The sequence below is a fragment of the Eurytemora carolleeae genome, unplaced genomic scaffold (assembly GCF_000591075.1).
Source record: "Eurytemora carolleeae unplaced genomic scaffold, Eaff_2.0 scaffold340, whole genome shotgun sequence".
NCBI lineage: Eukaryota > Metazoa > Arthropoda > Copepoda > Calanoida > Temoridae > Eurytemora > Eurytemora carolleeae.
This window is the reverse complement of record NW_019396237.1, coordinates 114336-130044: the sequence shown is the minus strand read 5'-3', so window position 1 is coordinate 130044 and position 15709 is coordinate 114336. Positions and strand designations below refer to the sequence as shown.

The window sequence follows — 15709 nt, the reverse complement described above, 5'->3', positions numbered from 1 at the left end:
CTGGAAATGTAGTAGAAACACTTTTCGAGAAAAACGACAATATCTTCCACATTTTTGATCCGTTTAAGGTTTCAAGGGTACCGTTGCAAATCGGACAGTGCCATAATTTCATGAATATTATTCAAAAATACATGTACAGTCCCTTTAAAGAGAAAATTCCAATAAAAACTGCCAAATATTTTAATTGAAATTTTACTCAACATATTATATTCATAGTATATCGGACAAGAAAATTAGGTTTGCATTTCAATATAAAAGAAAATATACCTAAACCGTTTTTCTTCAAGTCAAAAAGTTCAAAATACACTATCAAAAAAAAAAAAAATATTAAGCCGGGTAGGCCCTCTAGGTTTCAAAAAATTTAGTTGAATATGAGTATTAAAGTGATTAAAAAATTGAGCTTGTGGCAAAGACTCAATTTCTTTGTCTAGAAGATGATACAGAAACCCAACAAAAACGAAATTTGAGTTAGAAAAAGAGTAGTGACAAGGAACGCCTTTTACTATGTATATTTTATATATGTTTTGAGTTCGAAAAAGAATAAAATATTTACATTTTTTCATTGGTATCATACATTACAAACACAATGTATTACATTCTCAGAAAAAGATTAAGGAAATACATTTTCTGAACCTTTTCTTTGGAGAAACTGGATTCTCGGAAATAACAATTTATAAATAGATAGTTTTAAAGAATTGTAGAAATGGGCGTTTTTAAACTTCAATTTTATTAAGGTACCTGAGGTTTAATTATGTGTTATTAAGGTATCTGAGGTTTGATTATGTATTATTAAGGTACCTGAGGTTTAATTATGTATTATTAAGGTACCTGAGGTTTGCTGTCTGTTTAATATTAGCTTTTTTGCACTTTAAAAAAAATGAAATAAGGCTTTATTTGTTTGGTTAGCTTTACCTGACAATTAAAGGTAGAAACATTGTATTACTGACATATTTGATAGCATTTTCTTGCAGTACACTCCACACATCAGTTACAAGGTTTCTAAACAATAACAATAGTTCAGTACACTATAAAGTACAATTACACATCATTTACAAGGTTTCTAAACAATAACGTGCAGTACACTACAATACACTCCAAACATCAGTTACAAGGTTTCTAAACAATAACAATAGTGCAGTACACTATAAAGTACAATTACACATCATTTACAAGGTTTCTAAAAAATAACGTGCAGTACACTACAATACACTCCAAACAATAACAATAGTGCAGTACACTATAAAGTACACTTAACCCATCAGTTACAAGGTTTCTAAACAATAACAAAAGTGCAGTACACTATATAATAAACTTCACACATCAGTTACAAGGTTTCTAAACAATAACAATAGTACAGTGCACTACAGTACACCCCATCCATCAGTTACAAGGTTTTTAACAATAACAATAGTGCAGTACACTACAGTACACCCCATCCATCAGTTACAAGGATTTTAACAATAACAATAGTGCAGTACACTACAGTACACTTTACACATCATCAGTTACAAGGTCTCTAAACAATAATAAGAGTGCAGTACACTATAGTACACTCCATACATCAGTTACAAGATGTCTGAACAATAACAATAGTTCGGTACACTACAGTACACTATTTACATCAGATTCAAGGTTTCTAAGCAATAAAAATTTAGTACAGTACACTACAGTTCACTTTAAAATCAGTTATGGTTTCTAAACAATAACAATATTATAGTACACTACAGTACACTCCATACGTCAGTTACAAGGATTCTAAACAATATTAATAGTGCAATACACAGTTACACTACATTACACTATACATAGTAGTTACCAGGTTTCTAAACAATAACAATAGTACAGTACATAACAGTACGTTATAGTACACCCCAAACAACAGTTACAATCTTTCTATCCCATAACAACAGATTAGTACACTACAGTATAATTTATACAACAGTTACACGGTTTTTAAACAATAACAATAGTACATTACACTATAACAGTGCACTTAACACATCAGTTACAAGGTTTCTAAAAAATAGCAATAGTGCAGTACATAGATTATATATATTTTTTATATATACAGTGTGTCCGACGAAACATGAGAGTTGGTGAATAGTTTTGAATGTCTTCTTCCATATCAATTACTATATTTTAAAGACTTTTTCCAGTTTATTTTGCAAAAAATCTTTTACTCAATTATATTTTGCTTTGAAATCAACTTTATTATAATAATACTACCAAACGATGTTTTAATTATTCTCTTTGGTATTAAAGAACTTAACAAATTATGGAAGAAGACATTTAAAACTATTCACCGACTGTCCTGTTTCCTGGGATTTATTTTAAACGACCATTTTTTTGCCGCTAGGTGTCTCTTCCAACTGAGATTCCGGAAATGTCGAGATCAGAGACATCTAGCTTCCAAAGTCGTTTAAAGTACATCGCACATAGAACAATACCTGTGTTCAAACGAGAGGGAGCAAAGCTTAGAATAAACATGCTCATCGTATCCTTCCTAAAATAATAAAAACAAAAAAATACCAAATAATTACAAAAAAAGATTAAATGAAAATGTTCAGATAATGTATTATATAGAAAAATACACTACTTCTGAAAGAGATGGCATTATATCTCTTTTTTTTCAAAAAGTGCAACCCCTTTAACAATATTTAGTACAATTACTCAGAACAAATATTAGAAATCAGGGATCTCATATTTCTCAATGAAGCTCGGCTGTAAGAATTGTAATAACAAACATTCTAGAAATTCCGGCATTTCTAGAAAATTCAATTTTTTTTTTGCTAGCCTACATAAACCAGGAGACTGCCATGATAAAATAGGGTTAGAGAAAAGTATAGATACTTTCCTAACAGAGACTATCATGATACAAAAAGAAGTTTAGATAAAAATAGGCTTAGATAAAAAGAGGTTTAGATAAAAGAAGTTTGGATAAAAGAAGTTTAGATAAAAGATGATTAGATAAAAGATGATTAGATAAGAAGAGGATTAGATAAGAAGAGGATTAGATAAGAAGAGGTTTAGATAAAAGATGATTAGATAAAAGATGATTAGATAAGAAGAGGATTAGATAAGAAGAGGTTTAGATAAAAGATGATTAGATAAAAGACGATTAGATAAAAGATGATTAGATAAAAATACGTTTACCTTCATAACCCGGACAATCATGATAAAAAACAGGTTCCACGTCGCTTTCACCTAAAGAATATATAAAATTTTATTAGTTGCAAATTTAAGCAATTGACTTTTTTTGGAGTTTTCATCGTGTTTCTTTCTCATTTTCTTGAATCAGGAGGAACATAATTTAAAAATTCCAAATAGATTATCAAGTACAAAAGTGGCAACAGAGAAATGAACCAATTATAAACAACGTCACAAGTGTCAAATATAACAAGGAAAACGAAATTGTCTCACATTGTTGACATGTTTCCAAGATTAAATAAAAAAGTGTAAAAACAGAACACATAAAATTGCACCTATTTTATTGTAAGAAAAGCACTTTATTCTAAAATTACCACTATTATTGATTATTTTGTCGGACACAAAAACTGAGTTGACACTTGTGACGTCAGAATACAACTGTACTGAGAGTGTACAAATTCTACGTTGCCATCTATTGTACTAGAATCTATTTGAAAAATTCTTTTTCCTCCTGCTGTAAATGCAGCCTGTAGGAGGAGGAGCATTCTCTACAATTTATTTGAAGAAGGAAGACGAACGATAGTAAATCAGCTGATTTTGGCTAAATGACAGTTATTGAAAAATGTTGCTCCAAAAAATGTCGACATTTATTACTTTTGAAAAATAAATTCCCATATACCTGTGGCGACCACAGTTCTCTATGCTGTTCTATGCTATCCAGCGCTTTACAGAAGGCTTTACCAGATATATCCAGAAACTCTATATCAACCCCTGTAATATGAAAACTAATATCAACTCCTGTAATATGAAAACTAATATCTACCATTGCAATATGAAAACTATATATCTACCCCTGCAATATTAAACCCAAAATATGAAAACTAATATTCACCCCAGTAATATGTAAACTAATATCTACCCCTGTTTTATGAAAACTAAAATCAATCCCTATTACATGAAAACTAATATCCACCCCTTTCATATGAAAACTAATATCCACCCCTTTCATATGAAAACTAATATCCACCCCTTTTATATGAAAACTAATATCCACCCCTTTTATATGAAAACTAATATCCACCCCTTTTATATGAAAACTAATATCCATCCCTATTATATGAAAACTAATATCCATCCCTATTATATGAAAACTAATATCACCCCTATTACATGAAAACTAATATCCACCCCTTTTATATGAAAACTAATATCTACCCCTATTATATGAAAACTAATATCCATCACTGCAATAAAAAACTAATATTTTTAAACAATTATTTTTTAGTTTAATAGATTTTAAGAAGAAAAGCGATAGTGATGACATTTTAAACTTTTTTCGATTGTATTAAAAATGTTTACCCTTCCCAAGGTACTGATGCAAGGAAAGTTAATTGCAGTTACGTATACTCTGCGTACCATTTGAAACCAGCTCTCTCTGGGCGGACTTTGTAAACAAGAATAGATGCATCAGTGTTCGTTCAGTATCCGAGGAGGATAAAAACATTTAATTTTGATAATTTTGAAAATTTACATAATAGTTTCCTAGTATTTTTGTGAAAATGGATTCCATGTCAGGCTTCGACATCCGTCTTGTGTTTACTTTTCCGCCCAACACAGTACACTGCAGTACAAAAAATGCGTACACCTCTCAAATAACTTTCCTTGCATTAGTACCTTGACCCTCCCCTCCTATCTCCTACTAGGTTGGAAGTTGACCTGCTAACTGATGCAATCTACCAACACATCGTAGATAGTGTTCAACAGATCCAGGATCATCTAGATTTCTAAAAACAACAAAAAATAAAAGAATATTTTTTAAAGAAACTTGCGGATTTCTACAGCAGGAAATATTAACATATATAGAATTAGAATTTGTTAAGCTTAAAAAACGACAAAATCTATCACATTTTTAAACAGATTAACGTTTCAAAGGTATCGTTGTGAATCGGGAATTGTTATCTTTTCATGGAGGGTCACTTATAATTACACTTAAAGACCCTTTTAATATTCGCAAACAAAGTTTTTTTTGTTTTTAATTTTCACAAATAGCAATATAAAGTTTTTAAAATTTTTTAACTAAATTGTCAGCAGGAATTTCACTTATTGTTTTGTATTTTTGTCCAAGTAAGTGGATACCCTAAAGGATATTTATTAGGATCTAAACAATAAGCTTCGGAGCACAATAAAATTAATTAAAAACGTACAAAAAATATAATAATTTTAATTCACTTAATTTTAGCTTCTACTTTTTATCCCCCGTTTAACCAGAGGCTATTTTTGTCTAATATATATAGATGGGGTGGTGGAGATTGATTCCAGATTTTTCCCTTAGAGTTGGATAGTTGGATACCTCTACCTTCAATGGTTTGGGTGCAAGGGAGGGATTACATAAAAAGGGGGTTAAAAAGTACGTCTGGAAAACGTTGGAATATATTTAAATTTTTATTTTTGATAAACGGTAAAATGTGACACATGTTATTGCTTCCATTTTTCTAGTACTTTTCATATAAGAACATTTTAGATTTGTAACTAGAGATGAGCTTCGCTTTGGATTTTTTTTACAGTGATAACCAGAAAACTTTGGAATAGGAAGTCGACTTTTAAACTCAAGTTATGACTTTTACTACCACATTGAACATGAAGCACAGCAAATGTTCATTGTAAACAGACCCATTTGATTTAATAAGTAATTTTATAACTTTCAAGTAAAGCTATTTGCTTTAAACAACATCAAATGCACTTCAGAATTGCTATAATGTCGTCTTCCTATTCTGCAGTTTTCTGGTTATCACTGTACCCAAAACTATTGTTGTCCGTTATGACTGTCAATTTTGGGAATCATTTTGCTCAATGCGAAACGATTGATTTTTAAAATGATCATTTTGTAATTTTCAAGTTCAACACGGAATTCGGTTGAAGAAAATCGTTTTTAAAAAAACCTGAAACGATTTTCAAATCTAAAACGGACAATTAACAAAGTTGTTCTTTTCAAAAAGAAGAAATCATTAACTTTTAAATTGAATTCACCGACAAAGTTTAGCCTTCATGAACATCAGTGTTAAAGAATGTAATGTCGTCTTTAAAGTTTTTAATTTAATGTCGTCTTTAAAGTTTTTAAGTGCCGAATTTAAATTTTGCATAATTTCATGAAATACATTTCTTAAAAATGAAATTTTGAATTATATGAAATCTTTAAAAACCAAACTTTTAAGTTTTAAAAAGACGGAAAAGGCGATGTCCAACTTGATCTGCTTTCATGGGAAATCGTCTGAATGTGATATTGGCATGTTTTACACAAACATTTTAAATTGCTATTTATCATGTTTAAAAGTCCACGGAAAAAAGTTAAAAGTCTCTGTGGAGTAACAAGTTCACCAACATCGTTTTCCGTTTTAAAACCAAAAAATTTGTGTTAAACGTAAACGAAAAATATTGCTTTTCATTTTCAAATAGAAAACGAAAAAAGATCGTTTTTCTGCTTTGAAACGGGAAACGAAAAAAAATGTCATTTAGTTCGTTTTAAAGTGGAAAACGAAGGTTTACGAAAATAAAAGTTTCTGATTTAAAATGAATTTCTTTTTTAAAAACGACAACTTTTCAAAATTATCATTTTGAAATTTTTCAAAACGACCATTTTCAAATTTTCCAAAAATTTTGAAAACGACTTTTGAAAAAAACGAAATTGCCCATCCCTATGTAACGAAAATAAACAATTTTATGTCGTAAACAATATTGGTTTGCAAACATTTAACTTGATTTTAGATTTTTAAAGATTCTACAGATTTTAGCTGCATATAAAAAGAGCCTTCTAAAAATGCATCATTTAACAAGATGCCAGGGATACATAATATTTAGACCCTGGCTCTAAATACCACACAGGGACACAAGCATCCAATAATATAGGACTAAAGATCAGACTCTTGTGAACCATATCCCTAATGTAACCTTGCAGCCAGTAAATACTATTATATATTTTCGAGAAGATTAGGGATGAGAATTTTTTTTGTAATATTTAAAAAGTCTTTGTAAAAAAATATGAAAATTAACTTACTTGACGAGTCGTCCTATAACTCGTACTAGGCAGACCTGAAATTTATGTATCATTATTTTATAGTTATTATTTGTATTTTTTTTTCATTAATGGTTGTAAATTCTCGTCCATTTCTTTTTTAAACAAAATATTTTCATTTTCGTAAGGTTATTAAATATCACAAAAGTTTTACGTGTAATAATCACAATATTTTATGCGTAAGAAAAGACCTTTTTTTAAATAAATATAATTAGCTATATAGAAAAGCGAATTGTACAGTTAATTAGATTCGAGAAATGAAAGGTGGTAACGATTGTTAATGACTTTTTAAATATATTCTTGACAAATGAAGGTAGATTTTTCTTTCCTTGTTCCGAAATAAAACTGTTCTCAATTTTCAACATTATTGTTGCAGTAATTCCATTTCAATATTCAAGTATAATAATAACAATCAAAAGAACTTTATGAATTTAGGGATTTTTATAATTATTTACTACTACTTTACAGGGAAGTAAAGGAAATTTTACTTTACCAAGGGTTCCCAAGGGTTCCCAAGGGTTACCAAGGGTTACCAAGGGTTCCCAAGGGTTACCAAGGGTTCCCAAGGGTTTCCAAGGGTTACCAAGGGTTCCCAAGACCTATTTGGCATGCAAAACATCTATAGAGCTAAGCAAGGGATGTTTAGTAGGAAAAATTGGTTGAGGTTACCCGTTTAGTAAAAAAATTATTTCCCGAAAAAGTAGTTGTACATAATTTATCGTCTTTTGAGATGAAAATGCGCGAATTTTCGTTATTTTACTTTATTTTCCCAAGGGTTGTAATGTAACTGAACCTCCCTCCGTTGGGGAAGTCATAGGTCGTTAATGGTGTTGAAAAGGCGGTAAAACAATTAATTGCAAATACAGATTTCAAATAAAATTAACCAAATTAAATAGATAAAATTTTGGGACCCAGTTTTGTCGGAAAACTGAACTCTCAATATGAAAGTCAACCTCTTAATCTTTTTAACCAGGCTAAATACATTTGCATGGTTAAACTGAGTTTCGCAACTAGATTTTGAGGCAAATCGTTCTTTAGGAAATTACCAATTTAAATTTCTTTCAAGTGTTCAATTTCTTTGATATCAAAGATATTTTTGCTTAACAAACTTAGAATTCCACGTTTGGATTTAATATTTCGAATGTGTATCTCAACAATGGTTTATTTAAGAAATTCAGCTTTTTCTGCTACAAGTTTGTGCATAAAATGCAAGATTGTTTTTAGTTGTTTGAAAAGTGAAAAGGGAATTGACAAAACCACTTCAAACTAAAGATAACTTTCACGTTATATAGAAATCTTAATTGTTTAATCTGAACTCCTCCTGTTAAAGAGCTATTGAGTTAAAAAAACCGTTTTATATTGATTTTCTCATACGTGCTCAGGGTCACAAAGCGTGCCAGTAATGTTACATGAATTTCACCTTCTCACAGTCAAAATCATATATAATCGTCATAAACACAAATTTGCATCATAAAATCCTAAATTAATACACAACTGAGATTTTAAAAGCTTAAACCTGGTTTTGGCGTCTACTTAGACCCAAGTAAAGCTCAAGTTAAGACTCAGGTTTTGAATAGCCTTGGATTTAGTAAAAAACAAACCGCCTTGGGGGTTTCGCTCTTGAAGGCTCGGGTCTTCAAAAGCTGATGATTGTAAATTTTGTAAAAAATATTATATTTGTACATTTAAAATCTTGGGAATTATTTGAAGTGTCAAAGGAATTAAGTCCTGGCCAAAAATTCTGATTTTTTAATCCCTATGTAACAAATATTCCCGAGTATTATATCAGGGAAACCTGATACCTTATCTATATTCCTTCTAATAACTATTATCATCATTTCATGCACACTTCGTAACCAAATAAAAGATTAACTTTATCGTTCATGAACCTCGTAAATATATATATATGTCCTAGTTGGGTGCCCGTCACGCCGGTCACCCTATTTGACCTGTAACCTTATGTGTCAATAAATAGTTAGTTAAGTGTAAAACCTTGCGTTGAAGAGACCTGGCTTAAACCCTAGGTAGAGAAGACAGAAATACAGTGCGTTTTCTGTAGTTAATCTTGACTCGGGAAGACTGGCATTTTGTGACACCTATATCTTTTGAACCCTATGTCCTAAACCTTTGATATTTCAAACTTGTATTATTTGATCTAACAGAAGTCATAGTTTGAAATGGCAAATGTCTACAACATTGGACTGCAAAGGTATAGGAATTAGAAAATCAGAGTTTGTGACAAAGACTTAATTCCTTTGATCAAAGGGATGAAAAATTTTAAAAAAATAAAAAATTATATATAAATGTAAGATTAGAATTTTCGAAATTTTCATCTATTTTCCACAGCTAATCTGTCTACTACAGAGAGAAAGCTTTCTTAACAGTCTCTCATTGGTCGAATCAGAACCAATCCTGACATTAGTTTTAGCTGAGCTCGAGGCCTTCAATACTTGGGTTAAGCTTTTAAAATATGAGCTCTGGATAAATAATAAACCAATGAAACAAAACGAGGAAGGAACAAGAAACAAATGTCCTGCTGAAATGTTTAATTGCAAATGATAAAAATTGGTTTAAAAAAAAAAATGCATAGAGAATAGAATATATAGAGAGGAATTAAAAGAATCTCTCGGTATGAATTTTTTCAGTCCCTTTCAGACTGAAAGGGAGTTCAAAGTGTACAAATCATGTAAATGTTCACAAATTATATGCAGTAGAGTACATTAATACAGTATGTTCCCTAGACTATTCATTTCAATTTCGAATTTTTTAAACTGTTAAATAAACTTTATAATGAATTAGGTGAATAAAAAACATCATATGATTTATAGTTATAACGGAAAATCATCGTTTGTAAAGTGAAAGGCATAGAGTCTATGTGAAATGATCATTGGTCAATTATGAAACCAGCCTATTTCATAATTTGGTTTTCTTTTAACAATAATTTTAGATTTTCTATAAAATGATATTCCTGGGCCCAACAGGTTATATAGCATAAATATGTGAAGTACACCTGCAGTATGGAAACAGTACAACAAAATGGCCGTTTTACACTTTTTTCTAGTTAATTCCTCTCTATATATTCTATTCTCTATGATTAAATGCCAGCCTAGGAATAATTTGGCAACACATATTTATTATCCAATGTTTGCTTGAGATGAGAATAAAAGTATGTAACACATGTTTGAAATCCAATTTGAAAAGGATTGTCAACAATATAATTAATTATTATATCCGGAAATAGTTTACTGTGTAAGATAATGTTTTCTAACCCCATCCTTTTGACAGTTCTGTGTCCTCTTCTAAGCTTTTTTTTAAATAAATTTAAATTCCTTTTCTTCAACTTAAAACCTTTTAAAAGTTTAAAAGTTTAGAAAAAGATATGACTAAGTACAAAAGCTAAACAAAAACCACAAAAATAATTTTTTTATCTAAAAATATGTTTAATATCATGAATGAAAAGTTATATTGGACTTTATTTGGCTATTTCAAATCTTTTTGGAAGAAATTTGCTAAAGACTTTATTTTAAATCTCGTTTAACTCAAATCTATTATTAAAAGTCAACTGCTCTTTAAATCCTGAAAATTTAAAGCTTTCATTAAATATAAATAGTAATTGAAAATAATTAAACGTTAAATTTTCCGAATTTGTAAATGGCAGAAAATAAAACTAAAAATTTCTTAATTAAAATACAATAAAAGTTTGCATTGCAGTAATTACTAACAGTTTTTTTTAAAGGGACCGTTCAATAATTTGGGTAATTTCAGGGTAAACTAAACAGCCTATTTGCTGTTGATATGGTTTTAGTCTTACTTTTCAAAGACAACTGTGGCTGGAGAAAAAGCTGATTTTTCGTTCAAAATTTGAGCAGAAAGGGACGGCCCCTCTCTATAGACACATCCTGATGTATAGGACAAAAGATCAGACTCTATATTCAACCATGGACCGGCTCTAAATACCACACAGGGACACAAGCATCCAATAATATAGGACTAAAGCTTAGACTCTATATTCAACCATGGACGGGCTCTAAATACCATACATAGGAACACAAGCATCCAATAATATAGGACTAAATCTCAGGCTTGTGCACAAACCATATCTTTACTCATATAATTCAACGAGGATCCAAGCTATCTTTCAAGCTATATTCGATTGAATGCCAAATTGCACAATCGATGTCAATTAGACAGTAGCTCGAATCAATGCTAAAACAATTAGCAAGATCTACACTCGTATGTTTCAACGAGAACACGGACTACTTCGAATGCTCTATCTACGAACATGGAATGGTTTTAATCGCATTAAAGGATTTGAGTAATTTCTATATTAAAGGGGTATGATGTAGGTTACAATAGGCCCCAAGTTTTGCTACATGGATGAATATCTGAATCCCTCCAGAAGAATAACCCTGCATACAGTTTCAAATTTTAATTAGCGATTTTCAAACTCCTCCAGTGAAAATGATCCGGTGGTCTCCAGTGGTATCGAAATCTTATTACGAACTTCTGAGCTGAGCCGAGTTTGCTGTTCTATATTGAATACAATCAAATTAGGTGTATTGATAATATAATTTTAGGATTTTTGTAATTTATCATAAATATAATTGTAAAAAGTACATGTATATATCAAATTCATATAGATAATATATATTATTATGATATGAATACATAAAATATTTTCGTTTATTTATATGATAAAAATGTTTAGATGTTTTTTAACTGACAAAACGGCAAAATCAAAGGAATTGAGTCTTTGCCAAATACTCATATTTTCTAATCCCTATATCATTTCAACCCAATGTCGTATACCTTTGATATGTCAAACTTAGATTCTTTGATCTAACATAATTCATAGTTTGAAATATTGAATAAAGTGTAAGAATGGTATAATTTTAAGATTTTTTAAAAATATGAATTATATATTATTATCATTATTATTATTTTTGTTATTATACTTTATTAATTATATATTGAATTATATATCTTATTACTCCCCTCTAAATAATCTATTTATAAAAAAGTGAATAGGTATGGGGATAGTTTTCAGAGTCATTTAAACCCGATTGGGCTATTTTTGTCTAATAAAGATGGGGGGAGGGAGTGTTTCCCCCCCCCTATGATTTTGCCCTTAGAGTTGAGATAGGGGAGTGTGATATATGTCCATAGTTAAACTGTTCAAGGCCTGCTCATAAAAAAATAGACCTCAACTTTAATGGTTTGGGTGCAAGGGAGGATTATTAAAAAGTTCAAAAAGTATGTCTAAAGATTTTTCAAAAATAGTTATTTTTACTTTTAATAATATGTTAACATATGACACATGTTTTAATATCCATTTTTCAAGGTCTATTCAAATAAATACACCAAAGTCCTGCAGCTTAATTGATAAAAAAGTTATTAACTATTTCTGATTGTTTTTGAAACACCAATCCGCCGTTTTAACGTCCCTCACCTTACCCTATGCATCAATAAAAATTGTTAAGCTAAATTTTTGTACAACTAATTGTTGAAAAAGTGAAGAAAGAAGTTTTAGCGTTCAAATGTAAGCCGTTTTTAAGAAGAAACCATGGGGCAGGGGTTGGAAAAGACCCCCCCCCCATCGGGATAAGGTTAAGGTCAATTTTTGAATATTTCAGGCTTTTAGGCTTATTTTAAAGATGCTCCAAAAGAATGTAAGCTGTACATCAAAATTGGATTCCAAAGATATTAGCCAAATCGATTTTTAAATTGACGTGATAACCATTTTGAAAAATCTTTTGGTTGGAATGAAATTTTGGCCTAATGTTAAAAAGCAAACTTATCAAACTTGACAATTTTGACACAGATTTAACATTTATGATTCTTGTTGAGCCTCATAAAAATATAAAACGATGAATGTTTAAAAAGGGCCTCAAAAAAGCCTGCAATAATACCTGTGAATGTGTGAATTTTCTGCGTGCAAGATCATCCATAGTCAACTGTTGGTTTAAATCATAGAACCGTTCAATATCATGACCAAGCTCAAACCTCTCATTACTCAAGATCTCAGCTTCTGAAATATCATGAATGAAACCGACTCAACCCAAAATTAGGTTTTTCTACTCTAATCCAATATCTTTGTAACATGATTTCGCAGGCTTTTTACTACGAATTACATAAAAATAAGGAAAATAAAATATTTATATTTCACCTATAATATTCCAGCTAACTCTGATAACTTGGTTAAAGTAGGTTGAGTTGGCGATACTTCCCCGCACCTTCCTCTCAACCTTCTCCTCCTCTCCATCTCTATATATTACAAGATTATTAATATACTTCCCCATCCCTTCCTCTCAACCTTCTCCTCCTCTCCATCTCTATATAATACAGGAGTTTTAATATACTTCCCTGCACCTTCCTCTCAACCTTCTCCTCCTCTCCATCTCTATATAATACAGGAGTTTTAATATAATTCCTTGCACCTTCCTCTCAACCTTCTCTTTCTCTCCATCTCTATATATTACAAGATTATTAATATACTTCCCTGCACCTTCCTCTCATCCTTCTCCTCCTCTCCATCTCTATATAAATATAATAACATAAATACGTCAAATGTAGGCTTTCATGGCTCATTTAAACGCCGCCAGAAAGCCGACATTCTTCACGATACAAAATAAAAAAATATGATTTTAATTGAACGAAAATTTCGCAAAATTAACCAAATTTCCGCAAAAATGTGGTTTGAAAATTGACAGTTTAGGAACAAGTTCAGTTTAGTTGAACAAGTTGTTTTTTCAAGGAAATTCCTGTCTTTGTTAGCTGCACATATATATTCTATCTGCTGTGTTCCGCCATGACAATACAGTGTTTGTGCTGTAATTTGCAATAGAGGAGCTTTATAACTGCATTTTTACAGAGTCAATTCCATTTTTGCTCACTACATAATCCTGGTATAACTCCTGGAATAATTGATGCGTTCTTTACAGATGCTTTTTATGTGGGTTAGGCCTTTTTTATGTAATTTTTTTCAGACATTTTCTAAGAAAGTTTAGAACATTTTTTTCTTCCAATTAGGATTTTACCTAGAATTCTGACTTGTTATTGACGAGTCTCTTTTCACCGGCTGCTGATTCAACATATTTTAGTTTTCACAAAAAATATTAAATTGTTTCAAATTAATTTTATAAGACTCTCTTATTTTAAAATTAATGAACCGTGATTATGGGGAAACGTGACAGTTAAATTGATTAGACTTTATTAAAAATTTCTTTTTTAGAATGGATTGGCAAATCTTAACCAAAACTAAGATTGTAAGATATAGTTGAGGAGTGCTTAAAGATTAAGAATAAAACGTCATGGATCCTCAATATTTCAGAAATGGAATTGGATTGTCAAGAATTAAACTACCACAGAAAGTCAAGTATTAAACGACATGGATTGTCAAGGATTAAACTACATGGATTGTCAAGTATTAAACGACCTGGATTGTCAAGGATTAAACGACATGGATTGTCAAGGATTAAACTACATGGATTGTCAAGGAGTAAACTACAAGGATTGTCAAGGATTACACTTCGAGGATTGTCAAAGATTAGACTAAAGGGATTGTTAGGGGTTAAACTACATGGATTTTCAAAGATGAAACTACTTGCATTTTGTCGTGGATTAAATTACATGTATCATTAAATAATATAAGACCTATTCACCAGAGAACTGTTTATTATGAAAATGAAATTTCATATGATCTCCTTTTTTATGTAAACACTGAACAATTGCTGTGCTTCATGTTCACTATTTAAAATCATAACTTGAGTCTAAAAGTCGTCTTCCTATGGGTCCCAGTGTTTGTATATTGTTTGTTTATCTAAAACCGGTTTTCCTGTGGATGATCAGCTGATTGCAGTGTGTAGGGACAGGAACTATGGCTCTCAATCGACCTTTTACTTCTTCGTAAATATGACATTTTTCTGTAAGTTTAGTTTCATCATTGTACAATTTGTGAAGATCTTCCTAAAAGTGGTTTCAGGAGCCGGTCAACATAGTTTAGAAGCCGGTCAACATGTTTTAGGAGCTGGTCAACATGTTTTAGAAGCCGGTCAACATGTTTTAGGAGCTGGTCTACATACTTTAGGAGCCGGTCAACATGTTTTAGGAGCCGGTCAACATGTTTTAGAAGCCGGTCAACATGTTTTAGGAGCTGGTCAACATGTTTTAGAAGCCGGTCAACATGTTTCAGGAGCCTGTCAACATGTTTTAGGAGCCTGTCAACATGTTTTAGGAGCCTGTCAACATGTTTTAGGAGCCTGTCAACATGTTTTAGGAGCCTGTCAACATATTTTAGGAGCCGGTCAACAGGTTTTAGGAGCCGTTCAACAGGTTTTAGGAGCCGGTCAACATGTTTTAGGAGCCTGTCAACAAAAATCTAAAAACTTTTAATGTTTGAAAACCGACCAAAAACTATCAGTAAATGTAATGCTGTAGTATCTACTTAAAGTTTCTAAGTTTCCAAAATCGAATTTTTGTGTCAACTTAAAAAGA

The 15709-nt window shown here is 31.0% G+C and overlaps 1 protein-coding gene across 1 annotated transcript; it reads right to left on the bottom strand.

The window, feature by feature from the left end:
• Positions 1-820: 820 nt before the first annotated feature.
• Positions 821-15134, bottom strand: LOC111699017 (uncharacterized). Its single transcript, XM_023469541.1, has 10 exons — positions 15051-15134; positions 14254-14294; positions 13383-13480; positions 13126-13244; positions 7199-7233; positions 4864-4931; positions 3827-3918; positions 3154-3204; positions 2448-2503; positions 821-999 (listed from the first exon to the last, which is right to left on the bottom strand). Exons 1-10 carry the CDS (start codon positions 15132-15134, stop codon positions 909-911), a joined length of 735 nt encoding a protein of 244 aa, XP_023325309.1. The 3' UTR covers positions 821-908.
• Between the last annotated feature and the right edge of the window lie 575 nt (positions 15135-15709).

What these genes read in the sequence shown, in the direction of transcription:
- LOC111699017 (XM_023469541.1), bottom strand. Translation starts at nt 15,134, where the DNA reads ATGTCATATTTACGAAGAAGTAAAAGGTCGATTGAGAGCCATAGTTCC. An exon ending in GAAAATTCACACATTCACAG is followed by an intron (nt 7,234 to 13,125) that starts GTATTATTGCAG and finishes CATAAATTTCAG; the next exon opens with GTCTGCCTAGTACGAGTTAT. An exon ending in GTTATAGGACGACTCGTCAA is followed by an intron (nt 4,932 to 7,198) that starts GTAAGTTAATTT and finishes TGTTGTTTTTAG; the next exon opens with AAATCTAGATGATCCTGGAT.